The sequence below is a fragment of the Cyanistes caeruleus genome, chromosome 13 (assembly GCF_971803275.1).
Source record: "Cyanistes caeruleus chromosome 13, bCyaCae1.hap1.1, whole genome shotgun sequence".
Classification (NCBI taxonomy): domain Eukaryota; kingdom Metazoa; phylum Chordata; class Aves; order Passeriformes; family Paridae; genus Cyanistes; species Cyanistes caeruleus.
In genome coordinates this window covers 17135404-17156046 of record NC_141713.1, presented here as the reverse complement: position 1 = coordinate 17156046, position 20643 = coordinate 17135404, and the positions used below count along the sequence as shown (strand labels likewise).

At 41.0% G+C, this 20643-nt stretch overlaps 2 protein-coding genes and 1 long non-coding RNA gene across 4 annotated transcripts; 1 reads left to right on the top strand and 2 right to left on the bottom strand.

The window, feature by feature from the left end:
* Window positions 1–5487: 5487 nt before the first annotated feature.
* PSMA4 (proteasome 20S subunit alpha 4) lies at window positions 5488–10848 on the bottom strand. Its single transcript, XM_086849416.1, has 9 exons — window positions 10724–10848; window positions 10463–10522; window positions 10236–10278; window positions 9335–9497; window positions 7956–8033; window positions 7637–7725; window positions 6659–6789; window positions 6320–6443; window positions 5488–5886 (listed from the first exon to the last, which is right to left on the bottom strand). Exons 2-9 carry the CDS (start codon window positions 10463–10465, stop codon window positions 5732–5734), a joined length of 786 nt encoding a protein of 261 aa, XP_086705542.1. The 5' UTR covers window positions 10466–10522; window positions 10724–10848; the 3' UTR covers window positions 5488–5731.
* Window positions 10849–10979: 131 nt separating this feature from the next.
* Window positions 10980–14990, top strand: LOC147650738 (uncharacterized). Its single transcript, XR_015275902.1, has 2 exons — window positions 10980–11351; window positions 14807–14990. It is a non-coding gene; the product is annotated as an uncharacterized LOC147650738 (long non-coding RNA).
* On the bottom strand, window positions 11728–16925 carry HYKK (hydroxylysine kinase). 2 transcript variants are annotated; one of them, XM_023934219.2, is made up of 6 exons: window positions 16612–16925; window positions 16424–16503; window positions 15789–16124; window positions 14895–15037; window positions 12884–13067; window positions 11728–12248 (listed from the first exon to the last, which is right to left on the bottom strand). In XM_023934219.2, the coding sequence occupies exons 3-6, from the start codon at window positions 16117–16119 to the stop codon at window positions 11770–11772; spliced, it is 1137 nt and encodes a 378-aa protein (XP_023789987.2). In that variant the 5' UTR covers window positions 16120–16124; window positions 16424–16503; window positions 16612–16925; the 3' UTR covers window positions 11728–11769. The 2 variants fall into 2 exon arrangements, with proteins under 2 accessions (XP_023789987.2, XP_086705485.1); XM_086849359.1 differs by lacking the exons at window positions 16424–16503; window positions 16612–16925 and having other exon boundaries at window positions 15789–16236.
* Between the last annotated feature and the right edge of the window lie 3718 nt (window positions 16926–20643).

Sequence of the window (20643 nt, the reverse complement as noted above, 5' to 3'; positions counted from 1 at the left end):
GCATTTGGAACACTCCGTAGGGTGTTTTCTTTTTAAGCTTCCGAATCAGTATGATTTTAAAAGTTTCTAATTCAGAATATTTTGGAACTTTTAGTCTAAAATAGATAAACTGATACAAGCTAAAAAGACTTAGGATATTTCCACATCTTTAGGTCTATTATAAATATACAACATATACTCTGTAAAAAACACCACTTTTTTCTGTATCAGATAAATAAATCTGTTACAAAAGACGACTTTCAACACACAAACTTTGCAATTTAATCAGTGATTTTCCCTAAATTATCCTAATGGAAATGTACCGTGTACACATTACCACAAAAAATAGAAGCAGCTGGCATTAATGCATTTTTTACATCTAAGTGTTTAATATTTTATAGAGAGAAAAGACTTGGAAAGAAGGGCTAAATAACTTTACAGTGTTAATCAGCTTCTACATGAAAAGTGCTAGGTATCGGATTCCTCAGGAAAATGGTCCTTCTTTAACTCAAATCATTTTAGCAACTTTATACCTTTCTAAAATGAGCCCTACCCAAACAGCAATTTCATTAAGCATGTTGTCAATTGTCGAAATTATTTATACCAAGTGTTTATTTTACAGAAAAACTGCATCTCTCTGTGTAAACGGTGAATATTTTCAATGACCAAAACAGAATACTGGAGCATTTCAATCCCTTCCTTAATTTTTAAACTCTTTTTTTTTTTTTTTCTGTATTTTTTCCTGTAGCCATATTTGGGTTGTGCATGTCTGTGCAAGACATAATGCAGTCTGTACAAGCACACAAAAAAAGGCTGCTTACACAGGAGTTTCTTCCAGCACACTTCTAGTGACAGGTTGTATTGATTTGAATGCTCTGCAGTAAATATGGTCATTTTATATATTGACAATCCATTTGTATATGGCATATCTTCCACAATCATAATAATTATGTAAAGCATGCAGCATGACTCTTATTTTGAAATTTTGTATATGCAGTGGTCAACTCAAGATCTTACAGTAAATGAAAAATATATTTTAGCCAAAACAGGGCACAAACCCTCACTTCTTTTTTTTCATGACACTCTGTACTTCTGATATTTTCTGAGTTCTTCAAGAATTACTGGGCAATATTTCTACTGAAATTGCAACTCTGTAGTCTTTGATGGAAGCTGGTTCACTACTGCACTGCACCTGGTGTTCCTAACATGAAATTATCAGGTAAAATCTGTATTTCTCTCCACTGCAGTAGACGCATTTTAGAGCCATAATGTATTGCTACCAATGTTGAACATAGCTGCCACTGCAACATGCAGGACATAGGAAACTGGTTTCATTACATAACTATGGATTTGTGTGCAGCTGGGTCCTAACTAGGCAAAACAGATGCTGTAGGATATAAAAGGATTAAACAGTCTGGGTTACATGCCTTACATTTTGCTAAATATTTTATGTAGCATCATCTGGCACATGTTAATTATGTTGCATTATTTCTGTTTTAGAAAACAGTAGTTATAAATAAATAGCTGGTTTTTTTCCTGCTGCTTTGAACCTGGAGCAGAATGTTAATAGTATCAGCAACATGTTAAGTTTAATATTTACCATGAAGTGAAAGCCTAAACAATTACATGAGTAATGTTGTCTTTCAAAGGACCCCTGTCAGCAGGAGGTGACATCTGAAGGTCCCCGCTGAAGTACGCTCTAAGAATCTGCAATAAATTGGCTGATGGCAGCTTTTACTGCACACCAAAGAGTAGTTTAACTGGAAAGCCAAATGCCAAATTAAACCCAGATAAAAATAGCCAGTTGCTCAGTTCTATTTGTAAAATGAGAAATATTCTAAAAGACCTTGTGAAGCTGAATTTTCTCCAGATTAAAGCCAATGAAAGGCACTCTTAGATCCAGTAACTTTAGAGGGTTTTCATATTGTAGTAGAAATAACTGCAATTAAAACTTCAAGATGATTTTTTACTGCAGAACTGTAGTGGAAAATACTCTTTAAAGAAAATGAAAGACATTTAAATAAGTCTTAGAATCTCCTCCAATCTCCATTTCTCTCATGTATAAAGTATTTGAGGGCACCAGCTTCTTGGGGCTTACTTGTCTTGTATACTGAGGTGTGTTATCTATGTATCACTTACAGTTCTGAGGCCTCTGAAACCACTGAACAACTTTCAATCATTACATTCATTTTCACAACACAGTGGAGAAGTATTTTTTTCCTGATTTTAAGGTTATGAACAGAAAGAATAAATAATTATCTTGGAAATACATAACAAACCAGAAGCAGCTGTCAAATTTAACATCGGGAGTCTTTTGTTGTCTCTTAATTTGTGTGCTTTTGTAACTGACAAATATCTGGATGAAGAGGGGAGCATACCTAAAGGAGGTCATATAAGAAGCAGTCTTGGAAGTTAATTTGACTTTATTTGAACAGAATACAGTCACCTATAAAACAAGCTAACTATTTTTAAACACTGACAGATGCAAGAGACAGCACAGGTAATTATTGGAGAAGCAGTAGTTTCATTATGTCTTAAACTACTTAGAATAACAAACCACATTACAATTTCTTAGGACAATCTATTTGTGAATATTTGCATATTTGCCCTAACAAGTTCTATCATGCACTCAAGTGAGATATAAGCTATCCAGTTTTTAAGTTTACAAATATCATATTACACAAACAATTTTAAGTAAATATTTTTACCTAATTTGAAAAATGTCACCTTCCACAGCACCACATGAAGTTCTTGTTTTAAAATAACATTAAATCCACAGCAATAGCTAAATATCTTAAATACTTATGTAATACACTGTAAACTCTACGTAAACACTACGTACACCAAAAAAAAAAAAAAAAAAACCATACAAAGAACAGGAAGATCATTTTGATTAGCAAAGATACCTCAAATGTATCGCCAGAATCATTTTTCTGTTCTTACGACTTATCCCCAAACCACTCCCAGGAAAGGCACAGTTGGTGGTGATTTTTTTTTTAATTTTTTTAAATTTTTTTTTAAACACACAAAGCCAGAATCAATATAATAGGCCAATGCAGTCAAACACTCCTCTTATTTTTAGGAAGAACAGGTAAGAAACTTGCATCAGTGTCCAGATGGCTCAGGAAGATTTTAATCATGAAAGATCTCCAGCATCTGCTTACTGCCCAAGGCTCAAATGAAGAAAAGAATCACAAATTAAATTTTGGTTAGGAGAACCTGGCTGTACATATTGGACATGACTGCCAGCTACAGTTACTTGCCTATTCCAAGGTAGTACTGAGCTCAGCTCACAATCAGCTAATAATGGCACTCAGGAGAGATGATGTTCTTTAAATTATATCGGTAATTACTGTTCAAAGATCATACTCTAAAGTATTAGACAATACTTCTACCACTTTGTGCAAACAAAACTTTTAAATAAATAGATCTTTTAAAACTTATCACACATGATGCTTCAATATGTTTATTAAAGTCATTCCAACTTATTATTACAGTATCTAAAAAGTTCTCCTTTACCAGCAAATGATGCCATTTTTGGCAAAGAAATGGTATTGGTAATTCCTTAAACCAAGATATGCATATATGAGTTATCCCCATTATTTTAGAAAAAGATGCTTCTAAGAAAAATATTTTAGTAAGTCTATATTCTAAGCTATCTGATAATACACTAAACAAACTGCCTTTTATGAACTATATACATTGATGAACACAAGCTCAGATGCTCTAACAATTTCCTAGACAACAGAAAGCATTGCTGGAATCTATCACGTATTGTTGCAAGTAATCTTTGAGATGTGAGAAAAAACTCCATTTTGGCATAGCTGCTTTTAGAGCATATTCCAAGCACTTGTATAACCATCATCAGTGATCCAGAAATCTGCAAAAGATGCTGATATATTGCATTCATGGTATCAAAAAATATAAAGATTGAGCACTGAATTTTTACATAAAATGGAACTTGAGGTATTTATACAATCCTTTGTAATGGAGATTAAATATTGCCCATTGCATGTTGTCTGCAACTATTCAGGACTTTTTACATGAAATACCATTCCTGTGTTGTTATTGGAAGACCTACTGTTGCACAAGGTGTAAATAAAAGTCAGTTGAACTTTCATTAGCTATAAAATTTGAGTATTGACAAAGTGCTATCTAAGTTTGGTGCTAAAGACTAAAGCACCAAGGCTTATAGAATGACCAAGCAGGTCCTGCAGAGAACCCCACAGCCTCCCCCTTCTCTGTACAGAGGCTGCCAGAGTGAGTGCAGGACAAGTACACAAGCTGCAGCACAGACATCTTGAGTCAGATTCCTTCCCTCTGTTCTCAACAGTGACTCTTACAGCAGTGAGCTCAAAAATGGGTTTAGTCGAGAGGAAGGGTCACTTCTGGCCATGTTGACAAAGTACATTTTAGTCAAAAATGTCTGAGATGGATTAAAACCAACAAAACGCTGTATGGATGCACTCAGCTCCTTTAAATGGTCATATATACATCACGTATATAAGAGTCCTAAATACATCAGATATCCTTTGAGGTAAGAAAACCAAACCAAACCAACCTACAGGATGAATACAATGCAGGGTGGGCACAAATGGGCTGGAAGGCCATTGTCATAGTTTGAAATTCAGCAAGGCCTCACTTTTAAGCATGGCACTCAGGCTTTTCACTTTGCTTTTGATATCTAAATGGTACACAGTAATTTTTAGTAACTTTGTTTTTGTTTCCTTTGTTCACTCCAGATCACTTTTTTTTTTCACAAGTAGAAGAGATTTTTGCTAATCTGACAATCATACATTTTTTTGCATTCAGTATAGGGGCAAGCTGGACAAAAATGACTATGATTCCTAATTAATGCACAATTATGATTTCTTGGTGGTTAACTGGTTAGTTTTCTTGACTAGTGTGTCACAAAAAGGAGCTAAATTCACTGGGGAACTATCAGCAACTCTAAACTAAACATAAAGCATCTCAATTTCCTTTCAGGATAAAATGTGAAATAGTCAACATGGCCTAAAAATCATGCACTATTTTACTTACCTATTTGTACTCTGACAAGATAAAAGCATTTTCACGTGGCCTTTGTAAAATGTCTTTCTAGTTTGTGTGAATATAACTAGTGTTATATGATTAATTCCTTAGAAAACACATGCACTTGTGAAGGCTATGATAAAAGGAACACATTTGCTACAGGGCATTTTTAAAACACTACTGCTTGCAAGACCATCAGTTTGACAGAGCCTGCTATAGAACAAAATAGCCCAAAACTAAAACTTGGCATGCCAGCACACTTTAATTCTGTATTTGTGAAATGACTTTTCAAACTTAGGAGCTCTTTTCACTACCTTAAAAGGAAAACCCACAGATACACACAAAATTCTAACAATTCTAACACCGTATTTGTTCTTTACCAACTAGCAAATACCTTGTTTTAATGGTTTAAAGCAATTAAATTCCTCAAGGTTGTGCATATCCACGCATTACTGAGGAAATAAAGACACCCATCACTATTCTTCTTAAATTTTATTCCATAATAAAAAAGATGAAAGAAAGAGTGTTCAAGAATTAAAGCAATTATTGGTCAATGTAAGGAGCAGTAAACTAATTATCTAAATGATGACTAAGGTCCTGGTTCATCAAAAGTACTCTGGGTCCTACATGGCATAGCTGTAGGCTTCTACAGCATAGAAATCCAGATTATCTTTTGCTGAAGCAGGTCCTTTATTATCTAGAGAACACTTGATTTCATATTCTATTTATCCTTCTCTTTTTGTTCTTTCTCCTTCTTTTCACGTTCAGCTTTTGCTTCCTCCTCCTCATGTTGTTTTATCAATTGTTCCACCTCCTTTTGCTTCAGAACCCTTATTACTGTCTTTCCGTTCTCTCTTGTCAGTGTTGCAATTTCAACTGAAACACATGGAACAGACAGCAGTGTTTAGGCAGAGCAATCATCAGCAGGGCAAGGTTTGAGATTACAAGTGACAGTGAGGCAGAAGGCTCCAGTGCCCCTGTGCCACGCAGCCTGGCTGGAGGCAGCCCCCCGCAGTCCCCTCCCTGCAGCAGAGCACAGCAGCAGGGGAGCTCCTCTCAGGGTTCTGCTCCGAGACACGCAGGCATTTCAATCCCCAAACTGCAGCCTCACCTCCGGAGCTGGCCAGTAGGGATCAGCCTGGACTAAGCTATCTGGACTAAGCCTCTTAGGCTAAGGCTGAGAACTCCTGCATCTTCTGAAAACATTTTTTGTGACAACTGACACTCCAGTGAGCCACATCTGGAATATGTGCACTCACTTCTCCCTTTGTTTAAGCGAGGGTGCTGTCCCGTGTCAGCAAACACTCACCTTTCTCAGCAGAGAGCTTGCTGACATCCATGGTTTTGTTTAGAACCTTAATGGCCAATGCCAGGGCAGTCTTTAAGGTCATTTCCCCTTCTTTGTAGTCTTGCTTCAGCATTGACACAGCTGCCTGTAAATTTCACAGAAATTAAAATGGTGTCTTTGTGCAATCAACCACACAGCTGGGGTTTTGCCAGATAATACCAGCACGTGAGTTAACAGCAGCATTTCTACAATTATATGTAAATCTCTCCTGCACTAATAATGAACAATTCAGCTTAACTAATACAGTACAATTTACACTTTTTAACTCCTCTTTTTGTGAAGAAAAAACCCAGAACTTACAGCGCTATTATTCCCAATGCATGTGGCTTTCCACCCTCCATAATTTCCACTAGGATCACTTTGATACAGCTGAAATCCATAATGCTTATCCCAGCCAATATAGAGCAATGAAACACCAAAAGGACGTTTTCCTGTTGAAAAGAAAGCTATTAGCAACCTAAATTTAGTAACAAGATTGGTCATGAGTGACAATTATTTTCTTTGATTTTGTTTTTCAATCTATTCCTGTGAACTAGGATTTAGCAGACAGTTGTGCACTTCTGTTGCTTGAGATAAGCACACCAGCATTTCCTTTAAAGTCATTGGGTGGGAGGCAGCAGAGGTCTATTCTATTTAACTTTAAGAGCAGTTCATTTTTCTCCCCACAGATTGTAATTTATCATCTCAGGACTTTAAATCAAACTTTAATATTTCAAGTATTAGCTGTTAAAGCATTTAACTTAGCAGTGTCAAAAGTCAGGTAGTTTAAAAGGTAATTCTCTCCTGCTACATATATGTAAAACAACAGAATCATCAGTTCACATACTGAGGAACACAACTTACAATATCATTTTCTATCATGTTGCTTGATCCATATAAACAGTACTTTTTTCAAGTGTTAGAATATGGATACCCACACATACAGCCTTGTTTTGGATTCATGGTGCCATTATGCTGGATGAGCCCAAACGGTTGCCTAAACAATTCTCTGCTGGACTTTTGAAGGCATTCATTAAATGCAAGAGCACTCAAAGCACTCTATACAACGGGCCAGCATCTCAGCCATCAATTTCCCAAGCCACAAAAAGTAAAAGCCTCAGCAGCAAAAAACAGTAACCATGACTACCCACTCCCCTCTGAAATTAGGCTATTTTTTTCTTAAGTATAACTTTTAAAGAGAATTCAGTAGAACTGTCCACAGACTTAGATCTTTTATATTATGTAAAAGAATTGCTCTTGAGACATTTAGTAACACAATGATTCATCACATTTCATTACCTCCAAACTGTGTATAAGCCTGCTTGATATCACATAATGCTGTTACTAGTTGTTCACAAGGAATGGGCTCTTGATACTGTAACAAGTACCTAATATCAAAGAGGGAAAAAAAACAGTTTTCAAAACTTATTTTGCTGGCCATATCCTGCACAACATTTAAGAGCAGATAAGTTCCCAAATTAGAGCCTCTGTGATCTAACTGTTCTACTTCAACCTACTTCTGATCTACTAAATACATGTTTATTCTGATCAAATGCATAGAGAGTTAAATGTGACAGCACAGGCAAGTAAAAACCATGTTAGCTGTCAGCAGACCTACCTCTGTGCAATCAGTCTCAGCTCATTTGTTAGAACATTGGCATCTGAAGTTATTCCTGCAACACTGCATGCCATATCCCTACAAGAAAAGCATACAAATTAACTGAATTCCTGTCAATCTCCAACCAACACACATCTTCATAAAGGGGTACAAGCAGAGCACCTACAGTCAGGCTTTTCTCATCAAAACTACACAGCTGCCACACAAAATGGGTTCATCAGCTCCTGCCTTTACGGTGCACCAAAAATATCAGCAACCATTTGCTAAGAGCAAAGGTGGACAGCCAAAGTCAGTGAGTCAGTATGTTAGTACACATACAGTTCTGAGAAGAGGGTCATGCCAAGGATGATTAAGTTTGAGTAGTTTCACAAGAGCCATTAGGCACATACATACAGGTGCCTCTCAGGAGGCCACCTGACACAGCACACCCCAATACTGAAGGAGCCACACAGATGTGACAGGCCTTCAGTGGGAGTTGCTGGCTGACACATGGTATATGTGTAACTGGAACTTCATGGTCTTGATAGGCATCTAAGAAAAATAGGCACTTCCATCCTTGATTGTTTTGTTGGATCTTAATTTAGTGTCTCTAGCTCAATCTGATACGCTACAAACCTTTTCCTACACAAAAAAATGATTTGTGAAATTAGGAATTTTCCAAAAGATGGAAGGGCTGTTCTAGGTGACTACTCTGGTATGCTGTTTCACTGCCTCCTTGAAAATCCAGTTCTTCCTACCATTCAGGTGCTTTCAAGATCAATATGGAATGGGAGGCAGACAGGATGGAAGACTATTTGTGCAACTTCTGTCAAGGATGAAGCTCTACTTCCCTTGCAACAAGAAAGCATAATCCTTAAGACTCTTTGCTCTGACATGACAAATTTAACTGCCAGGGGTTAGTGAAAATGGTTATAGAAAGACTTTTTATCTCTGCTACAATTGTGGCAAAGAAGCCTAAGGCACATTTTACCCAGTTATCTCATACTTTTCAAGCCACCAAAGAGAAACAGAGAAGGGAAGGAAGGGGAGCCGAAATAGCATGGTAATTTTTGTGTGCATTCTTTATGGTGTTTTGTAAAACTGAGATTTCCCAGTTTTCTTAACTGCTACAATACTATTACCATGTATGACCTAATACAAACAAATAGGCTATTCCACCTACAAAAATTTCCTAGAGATAAAAAAAAAAAAAAATACAGCAATACTTCTACTTTAGAAGGGGAACTACTAAAGTGAACAATGACAGGATAGTCATACTTATCCAAAACACCAAGCAAGAAGATTATTAACACTTCAAATAAAATAAAACCAGGTTATGTGCTAATCAGCGCTTTGTTGTTAATAACATCATTGGACATGTAATCACCATTTCAACTTACTCATTAAGTTTGTATATTTTCTCAGAGAAAAACACTTCATCAAGAAGCTTGTGAATGTTGCGCCGCTCTGCTGCCAGCAGAACTCCATCGTTTGCTAGAATTCCCAGGCAAGTGCCTGCATGCCCGATGGCCTCCATTGCATACTCAACCTGGTACAGGCGACCTGGGAAAGATTGGAATTCCTACCATCAAAAAATGACACTGAACCAGACCAACTACACAAGGTGACTTAAAGTTACAAGAATCTGACAAGCACTCATTATCCCATCTACTTCTTCAGTCTCTTACCAGTCAATTGTAAATTAATTGGCTGAAAAGGAGGAAGAAGTCAGAGAAAGAAAATAAGATAATACTGGACATGGCCACTGGGGGAAAAATAATCCCTTCTATTAAAAAAAAATAAATAAAAATTTAAAGGACTCTCTGCTGCAGTTAAGCTAAGACAAATTTTCAATAAACAAAGAAAATATTTTGTACTGGATTTCGTGGGTTCATCCCATCCAAGAAGTAAGAAAACGTGGTTTGTACACGTTTCAGCTTGTACAAGAATAACAAGGAGAGGTGTGGCTGCACCAACAGGATATTATTCGTTCTCAGGGGATAGTGACAAAATCTAACCATACTCAAACAAGTGATAAATGGTTATTTCAAAAACATGGCAGTGATATTACTCACTAGTGGGACTCAGTCTCATTATTGCTTCAATTAGAATGAATTTGAAAGTGTCCGCTTCGGACCCTTGCTGTCCCTACAGAACTGGGTGTGGGTAAATATGATTTCTTTAACGCATATTCAGACAAAAACACGCTATACTAACAACCACCTTTTGTGCAAGTGTTTTTATAGCTTTGAGAAGACAGAACAGTCAGAGTTTACTTGAAAGTGTCGGGTTAAAAAATACCTTCCGGAGAAAATATAGTAGTTCTGGAGTCATATCTTCGAGACTGCAAAAGGAATAGCTCAGTAAGTATCACCAATGTCTTGTCACCAACGCCCTAAAGCCCCTGTATAATAGACCCAGACACTCGGTGACCTCGGGCTGGCCACTGGTGAACGCCGCCCCCCCCCGGGCCGTGACTCGGCAGGACCCGCGGCTCATCAAAGCTCCAGGGAAGGCGGGTCACTCACCATGGTGCCGGGGACAGCGGGCCGGCAGGAGAGCACAGGGCACGGGAACCTGCACCGGGCCTGCAATAGAGCACAGGGCACATGAACCGGGCACCCCGGGAACCGAGCGCACCCCGGCACAGCCCCAGGGGGCGCTGCAGCCCAAGCCCGCACTGCACAGTCATCCTCAGCGCAGCAGAACGCGAGGGCCGCGCCGCCTCCCGCGCCGCGCAGAGACGCGTCCCGCGCCCCACCGCCCACCCGCCGCCCGTCCTCACTCACGGCAGGCCGGAGGGAACCGCTGGGCCGGGCGGGGGGCGGCGAGGCCCGGCCGGCGGGCAAGAACCGGGCGCTGCGGCCGCGCCCGAACCTTCACCGCCGCGTCGGAAATGGCCGCCGAGCCTGCGCGGTGCCGCGTGCCAGCCTGGGGCGGGGCCTGCGCCCTTTCCTGTCGCCACAGGGCGGGGCTGGCGCGCGCGGCCCGGAGGGTCACGTGCGCGTGCCCGCGCTCCGCCGAAAGGGGCGGGAAACGGCCCGGCCTGCCGTGTGAGGGAGAGTAATGGTGACACCACACCCCTGCCGTGAGGGCGAGTAACGGCCCTTGTCCCACCTGCCGTGTGAGGGAGAGTAATGGTGACACCACACCCCTGCCGTGAGGGCGAGTAACGGCCCTTGTCCCACCTGCCGTGTGAGGGAGAGTAATGGTGACACCACACCCCTGCCGTGAGGGCGAGTAACGGCCCTTGTCCCGCCTGCCGTGTGAGGGAGAGTAATGGTGACACCACACCCCTGCCATGTAGAGCAAGTAAAGGCCCTTGTCCCGCCCGTCGTGTGAGGGTAAATAATGGTGACACCACACCCCTGCCATGTGAGGACGAGTAACGGCCTTTGTCCCGCCTGCCGTGGGAAGGTAAGTAATGGTCACACCACACCCCTACCTTGAGGGCGGGTAATGGTCACGCCACGCCCCTGCCGTGAGGGCGAGTAACGGCCCTTGTCCCGCCCTCCATGTGAGGGCAGGTAATGGTCACACCACACTTGTGCCGTGTGAAGGCAAGTAATGGTCCCTGCGCACCCCCGGCGTGAGGGCGGAAAAGGGCCCGGCTCCTGCCATGAGGGTGCATAATGGTCACATACACTCCGCCCGCTGTGAAGGTGGTAATGGCCATACCCCTGTGCCTGCCGTGAGGGCGGTAATGGTTTTCTCTCTCGGGGAGATGAGCCTGGTCCCGCCCCTACCCGCGGACACAGCGCGGCGGACGCGGCCCATCCAGCCCACGCAGCGCTGCCTTTACCGATTTATTCAGTACGGTGTCACCCCCAGTACATCAGCAGCTGCCGACCCACGGGGCAGGTGCATGGTGCGTGTACACCTGGGCAGTCTCAAACCACATCTTCTCCACGGCTTCCTGGCCCACCTCAAACATTGTCATTAAGTGTTTCCAGCCAGTTTTGGCCGTGATTGTGAGGTACTCCTTGTTCTCTGGGTACAGCAGAGCCGTGTGGGCGGCAATGACAAGGGACTGTGCAAACCTCCCAGTCACAAGGAGAAAGAGAGCACCTCTCTCCTCGGCCGTGAGTGGCAGGATGCTCTCAAATCCTGCAAGAACGTGTCCCCCAACACTCAGAGGGTCTGGGCTCTCAATCATCATGTACATAATGACTATCGCAACCTCAAACACGTAATACCCATAACTCATGTCGCTAAAGTCCAGGATGCCAGACACTCTGTACTGGGGATTCTCCAGGGAAGCAGAACTGAAATCTACTAGAATGTTGTGGTCATTAAGGTCTCCATGATTGATACCTAAACAGAGAAGAAATAGAAACAGAATTTAATAATTATTAAACAGCTGAAACAGCTTTGGGAAGATGCATGTCAAACTAACACTCAGCTGCAAAACCATCCTAGTCCCCTGCAGCATCAAGTGCCGCCTTTCACACCTTTACTGCTTCCCATGAAGCTCCATTGCGTTGCCAGATGACCAACAGCAGTGGAGAAGAGGAAGCATTACAGGATCATGCTCCAGCCTGCTGTGATACACTCTGTGTTTACAAATGCACAGCAGTAGCTTCTAATTACAGAACTGTCACATTATCACCAATGTCAACTGAATTCCAAAAATTGGATTAAGTACTTGTTTGTATTAAGTACTGTTCTCCATATATATTTAGTAAGCTGATAAACCAGCATGAAAATCATAAACTTAACTGGAAGTAAACGCATCAGGAAGATAAAGAACTGACCCTGACTGGACAGAACATTTCTCTTGGCTTACTCTGTGCTGTGCACATTCAGCACAGTGTTTGTCCATGTCTAGGCTAGGGAAAAGAGATTTACTTTTTTCACTATTTTTGTTTTCCTTCTCTATGGAGCCAAACTCCTGTAAGAAATTTCTGTGTCTCAGTTCAACATAATTACAAAGAGAATAAAATACTCACAGGCTCGGAAACTCCTTAGCTTGGGTATTACTTTGCCTTTAAACTGTTCAATAACTTGCTCCACCACAACACGGCATTTGTTCTGACCCAAAGCATAAATGTACTGATCTAGAAGAGGAACATTTGCCAGGTTCCAAATGAACAGATCTCGATGCAGACTTTTTACTGATGGATGCTGGAATTTCTTTGGAAAAAGCACACAATAATACAGGCATAAGAAAAATTGCAGACTTTATGATTAAAGAGCTTGATTCAAAACTCCTATTAATTTCAACAGGTTTCTAATAAGGCTTACTGAAAAACACCGTGAGTTGGACTGTTGTTTCATATCAAGTAAAAGAATAACACGAAGAATGATTAAGGCAAGCATCTAAGTGTCTACATACAACCTGAATGGTTTTCCCCCATGCTTTAGGTACAAAGATTACCTTAAGTAATTTGTCACTTCAATAATGTAAAATTGCTATTGACTGTCCATAGGGTAATGTTATGTAGCAACTTTGAACCTCTGCCAAGGCCAGAGTCCTGCTCTGGCAGAGCTCAGCCTGCACAGCTGGTGCTGCAGAAAGCTGTGGGAGCACCAGACACAAAACCTGACAGCATGCTGTAAGCAGGCACACTCTGTGCTTTTAAAGGTGGAACCTTTGGGGGACAAGCCTAGGAACAGCTGGTGTGTGAAAAATCCTGAGCACAGTGGTTTATGGAGACACTGACCATGGCTTTATGCTTATGAAAATTTGTCTTTGTACATCCAGACCTCACTACTTTAAACATACAAGGTCCTTAACCCCTCTCTCACTAGCAAATGGAAAGGATGGTTTGGAAAGTGACATTCAGAGAGGAAAAGCATCTCTCCCACTGCACACCCCATGCTCATCTTAGACTCCTCAGATGCTTATTAAGGTGACCTCTGGGCCAAATTGAATCAATGCATAGGGCAAATTTAAAAAAAACCAACAAACCTCCCACAAGAATATCTGGCTTTCTTTTAAGAAAAATTATGCTTGTAATTTAGGCTCCTAAAGATCACTAAATGATAATCAAAAGTGGACAGTGTATGAACAAGTAAAGAACAAGATCAACCCTAAACCACCATGATGGATGATAATCCGTATGTTAAGGGAATAAAGAGCCTTTTCCATCAGAACTGCTTCCTCCTTAGTAGGATCAGTCACAGGCATATTTTGAGACTAGCTTACTTTAATCAATAAGAGTGTGATCAGTGTGTCAGAAGGCAACAGTAAGTTATCTTTCATATATATATAATTTATATATCATTTAAGAATGTGCCTAGTAAAACAGGGAATTCACATCTCATAACTGTCTGAAACAGAACATGAGAAGGAAAGGTTAATGAAAGGTTAATAAATAATGTGAGGTCTTTCATACATCAAACTTACTTACTGGCTGATTGATCAGCTTTTTTATCCTGTGTAACTACAGAGTACAGACAGAACTTACTTTGCATTAAGACTGAATGGAAGTGATGCAAATGAAAAGTGTCACAGATCTCTGTTTGTTGGCACAGCTGGCACTGTAGGGAGGGTACCAATGTGAAATGGTCACAGTGCTAATGACAAGAAGAAAGTCAGTAAGTCAAAAGGAATTTAAAATAATAGATCAGCCAGCTGTGCACTACAAAAAATCCTTTAAAACGAGCTTGGCATTCTTCTAATTCGATCACCCTAGGGTTCATTCTCCTTTATTTGCCAGGTTTGAAACACTAACAGGTAAGCTTTGCATAAGTAAAAAGAACTCCTTATCTCCCTATTCATGGTACAAAAATGCACTGCAGAAGGATCACCAGTACCCTGTCACTTGTCATGTACTTGTCATGAAAGGTTTTAGTAGCAGCCAGCTTGGAGGCTGCACCTGAGCCATGAGTCAAATTGACATCTGCAGTCACCAACTTGGATTCTGCAGGTCAGAAAAGCAGGCAGCAAGCATGTGAGCAAATGCTGAAGAGACATTGATTAAGAGAGAAGTCTGAGGCTGAAGCATGAGAACTCACCTCTGAGAGCACTTTATCCATGCTGGCAGCAAGCTTCCCAATCTCATACAGAATCTGAGCATTGGTAGTGATCTTTGCTACTGGTGTACCTGGCAGGTAAGTCAGCAGTCTGACCATGTGTTTCTTGCTCCCAGGTCCAGTACCTGACAAGGAGAGATGCAGTCAGTCACTCTGCTATGTACTACTGAGTATTAGTTAATGCAAAAGGTAAAAAAGGTGTATCCCAGGGTAGAAGTTGACAGATGTAGCTCACAAAACAGATTTCATGCCAAGATTTGATTTACCAGAATGTTGTATAATAATGTACAAACCTTTATACACTGAGAAAATCTATGCTGGATTTTCAGTCCTTGTGTTTGGACCCAACTCAGCACCAAGCAGGGTTCCTCCAGTGCCCACAGACACCCACATAAAGTTTTGCAGCAGAACAGGTCTCAGGAATCCCAAATATTGTATGGAAGTTACAGTGACAGTAAAAGCTAAATGACAACACAGTTTTTCTTCCAAACACTGTTAAAGCAATTTATTCTGGCATCAGAGATGGGCTAGAACTGTATTTTACACCACTCTGAGGGCAAATAATTTCAAGCACCATGTAGTCAATGAGGCATTTTTAACTTTTCCTCTACATAGACACAAATGTCAGGTAAATGTTTTCTCCAATTCCTTAAGCTGAAGTGTTTTCCAAGGTAATTATTACTCTCTCTGAGTTGTTTTGTTTCTGGTATTTTAAGTTTGGACTATTATGGCTGGAATACAGGTCACATGATGCATATCCCTACTATTCAAGTACAAGCCTAGAGTTTTCCTTCAGCATACACATGGTATGCCATATAGCAAGCTACCGTGGAGCTAAGGGTGAGAGTGGGGCAGTAAAGACTCATAGCGGCTCACCTCCTGACTCCAGAGACATTATGTTACCATCTTTTGTCAGATAAGGAGTAGCTGAAGGGAACCCTTCAGCACTGAGAAACATCATGGCCTGGGTCTGCACTTCAATGAGGTCAGGCTGCTGGCTGTCTTCTGAATTGGTGATTTTGAGGACATACTCATCAGCTCCTTCAGCTGAGACACGCACGTGGAAGTTCTGATCATCATAGCTGGGGAGTGACCTGATCCAAGACACCTTCAATCCAAACACCCTGTCAACCAATTCAGCTGCCTCTCTCTCACCAAGTGCGGGTTTGGTCAAGGTCTGGGGTTGACAGTCATTTCCAGAAGACATTGTGTCTGTAAGAGAAAAAGAAAAGCTGGATCTGATCTGTATTCTGACACCAGAAGCAGTAATTACTGCAACAAAATTCATTCAGCTACTGGAGAAGAGTTTCCTACATTTATTAAACAAGAAAAAAACCAAACCAACCCCCCATGCCAGCTTGTGTTTCTTACATCACAGCTTATCAAATATTTGGGCTGCAGCCCCTCCAAAGAAAGACTGCTAGACAGATGCACTCAATCTGTTCAGAATAGGAGACATGAAGAGCTTATTAACCAAGCTTTTATTAGCTCATTTCTAGCAGCAGCCTAACCTGGTATTTTTGATAGGTACAAATGACTCCCTCAGGAACGGAGTTGCGGAATCCTTGATCAGGAGATCTTCAATTCGTGCCTGCAAAAGGCAAGAAGTATTTTAGTAAATTATAGCGTTAAAGCAGATTAAATCTTTCCGCTTGGTCACAGCCTTCCAAATTCCTGTGCTAAGAAAGGCGGCACAAACCTGCAGACGCTCGCTCGTCTCTCGCCTGCCCAGCTGCAGGAATCTCGAGCTTCCCCAGACGAACGCAACCCTTGGACTCGGCGGGAGCCGCGCCAACCTTTGCCCGGCCCGGGGAGGCTGCAGAAGGAGCGGTCAGCCGGGGGCCCGGCCAGCCCAGCCCCCGCCTGGCCGGTTCGCAGCCGGAGCGCCCCGTGCTCAGCGGAACGCCGGGCCCGGCCGCACCTCCCGGCCGCGGGCAGCGGCGCCGGAGCCTTCCCGCGGCGCAGGAGCGCTGCCCCAGGCCGTGGGCCTTGATTTCCAACAGCACGAGAGGGGAGGAAAACTACAACTTCCTGTCTGTAAGGCAGAACTCTTAAAAAACCCTGCGCCCTCAGCGGGCAGGAGGGAAGACGTCCGTTTTATATTTTTGCTTAAACCCTTTTATCAGCATACCACATCAAAATCTCTGCCAAATACTTAGGCTGAGGACCGCATAAAAGATATATAACAAACTTGAGGCATCTTGCTCAGAATGTCCTTTAGACTGTTCCAGTGAAAACTTTTACTGGGACAATGGGTCCAGACCTAGAATATTTTGCCCTTAATGAAAGTAATGACAAAATTACTCAATTTTAATATAGATTAAATATATATATATAATTATAATAAGCTCTTAAAATATAAATATAAATAATGGATATAATGTATTAATATATTCTATTTATAAATTTATATAATAATACATATTTATTATAATAAATCTAATATAAAATATATAATAAAATTACTCAAGATTAATATAGAAATATCTTCTGAAACTCCTAATGGAAAAAAAGTAATCTGCCATAGTTGACGTCCTGCTATGACAGAATTAGGAACCTGAAGAAAAAGGAATTTAGGAAAGGCATGCAGAAAACCACCCAATAACCCAACAACCCCCCTCCCCCAACCCAAACAACAATACCTAAAGCATCTTGATTTTAAGTAAATCAGTAAAAAATCTTCTATCACAAAATTTCAGTATTGTTTGTAATATTAAGGACACAAAATTGAAAACGCTATCTTAATCAAATGTTTATTTTAATCAAATAGGGAATTTAGAAAAGGGAAACTATTTCCCCAAGAAACAATTTTTTCCTCTCCAATTTCAGAACAGATGTTAATAAAAGTAATTGACAAACTCTTCTCACTAGAAATCACAAAATTAAGGTTTTTTTCAAAAAAGAAAAGAGCCCTGTAAAATACATAGAGTTCCCTCTCCTGATTTCTGAGGTGCTGAAGCTTTAGCTCATTGGAATAAAATCAATACAGTGGGAAAGCATTCTTGCTGTAGTTTAACATAGCTGGTTACAGAAATGTCCTCCTGCTCTCTGCAAACAAGATGACAATGCATTTTGCAGATCTGTACTCCTTACTCTTGCTTCAGTTGCCATACTGGAGTGCCAAAAACCAAAGACCTATAAACTTCTGTTTCTCCTGCCTGCCTGGTACTCTGAGGGAAGCTCACTGTGGTTGTGAGGCAAGGCAGAGTTTGAAGGTTGTACTTTGCCTTATTATCTGTAGAAAGACAGACTTGAACAATTTAGCATTTGTGAGTTGAACTCCAGTCTAATGCTTGTGCTGAAAGTGAGGGCTGAAGTAGGTTAGTGCTGGACATCCCCAGATCACTTCTGAGGATCTTGTCAGAGTTGTAATCTTGGCCAACCATTTGCTTTAATACAGGATTTAATCTCAATTCTAAATTAGACATTTTTCTAAAATGGGAATTTTTCAAAAGGGAAAGAAAAAATTATTAAAAAAGCATTTGATATAATATGCAGAGTGGTGTCTGGGGCACAGCTAACCCAGAGAACAGACTACACCAGCTAAGCATACTCTGTGCTTTGTGAGCCCAAACTCACTCTGAACAAGTAAATGGAACATGCATCATTATATAATTACATAATATTACCCCCTTTCTTTATTCACCCCGTCCCTTCACACACAAGTACCATTTTAAGTGTATTCCATACTATCTATTCAAAGTAGACAGTAGCATACAAGAACTGTGGTACAATTTACTTTATTAAAAATAATTTACAGCATTGGTAACATTTTATGCACAATTTTCATCAATTGAACTTAAGATATATCTATACAATACTTACTGAACTTAAAACTTACACTGTTCTGTTGGCTTTAAACAGCAGACAATGATTTGCAGTTGCTTAAATAGGATTAATATACATAGCTTCTTGTCCTTATACTTAGGTGTAAAATGTATAAACATCAACACTATCCCAGAGCTTTGTAGTTTGGGATAGGGAGGAAGAGGAAAGCAAGAAGAGGAAACATTTACAAAAACTTCAACAAAATTCTCTCCCCAAATCCAAATGGAGAAAGGTCTAGGTTAAATACATCTAACACATTGAGTCACTTGTCAAACAGGAACATGTCCTCCTATGCTTTAGGATACTAAAGAGAGGTCTAATTGAGTGTTTCATGTGTGAGCACAGCAATCCTGACTGTCCCGTGCTCTGCCAGAGGGCTCCTGCCACACCTGCCCACCTATGGCCCTCAGGTCCCAGCAGTGTGTCCAAAGTTAAACGTCTTCATTGGCTGCTGGGCTCTTGAGCTGCACTCTGCAAAAGGGAAAGGGAACAGGGCTGTTCCCATGGGTCACAAGCCTGGTGTTCCCTGCACAGGCAGTTCCCCACCACTGAGCAAGTGGTACATAGGCAGTGCTGTCCCACACAGCACCCCTACCCCAGAGGGTCCAGGTCCAAGGGTAGGAGTGAGCCTGCACACCTCAGAGATGCCACTGACTTGGGCTTGTTTAGAGCTGGACCTGCTGCAGCAGCAATAGGAGCCTTCAGCTGAGCAGTCCCTGTGCCCAAGCACACCACAGAACCTCTCTCTTGTGGACTACAAGACACAGTAGTGCAGCAGAATTAAAGCAGCTGCCAAGGTAATGAAGCCCCATGTCTCTAAAAAGAGCTGACTTGCTTTACTGCTGACAGCTTGCAGGTAAATCACATGCCTTGAAATTGCACTTCACCTCATCAGTCTGCCTTGATATGGCTTGGATCCCTGTCTCCTGAAACAAGGAGAGAGAGCAGGGGGCTGTGTTTCCTTCTAGCACAAGCTGTAAATAGGCATGGAGGTGCAGTTGTATCATCTGCATGAGGCATCGTATGAACCAGCACTAAACTCCCATTTTCTCTGCAATAACATTTTCTTGAACTAAATCAAGAATATACCTTTGAGCTGGGATAAAACAGTATTAGACACTGCTGTACAAGAAGTAGGATCTGCCCAGTCACTTGGGATAGAATTTATGGAAGTGTACCACAGAGCAGGAACTCGTTCAGCATTCACTTGAATACAATATTTAAAACTGCATTGATTTATCCCCCTTAGAAGTGGTAGGAGTCAGTGGAATGATTTTCATCTCACCTAGAAGAAAATCATATCAAACTAGTGAAATATAAAAACAGATTATACAGAGCTTCAAATTTCGGTGAACTCTACCAAAATAGGAAAATATGTATCAAATTTATGTCAATCAAATTAGTTTGGCCTTTGAACTGTCAAAAATTAATACATTATATTGATATAATTATTCAAGAGGCTTGGGGTATTTTGGTTTGGGGGCTTCTTAAAGGAATATCAAACATACTATTTAAGATTTGAACAGTGCATCTGTTAGTTCACAAGTCAACTATCTCAGTGTCTGATTATAAATTAAAAGCACATGTAAATAAAGCCAATACAGTCCTCTTTAATGGTTTTAAATATCTGATATTTAAGACAACATTTGTCAACAACAAAAAACCTTAAAGCAAAATCCTGACGATTTATAGGCAAGTACTGCAGTTTTGCTCTCCAGCAGAAATTAATCTCTACACAAACTAAGTGGAGTTATGAAGCTTTTCAAGACACAGGAGAGCACAGGAAGAGCCTGCTAGAGCTGCAGACTCATTCGCATGGCTCAGACACGACCAAAGCTCTGTGAAGTGGGAACACAAGCCACGCTGCAGCAACTCTGCATCTCCTGCCAATATGAGCTATTGG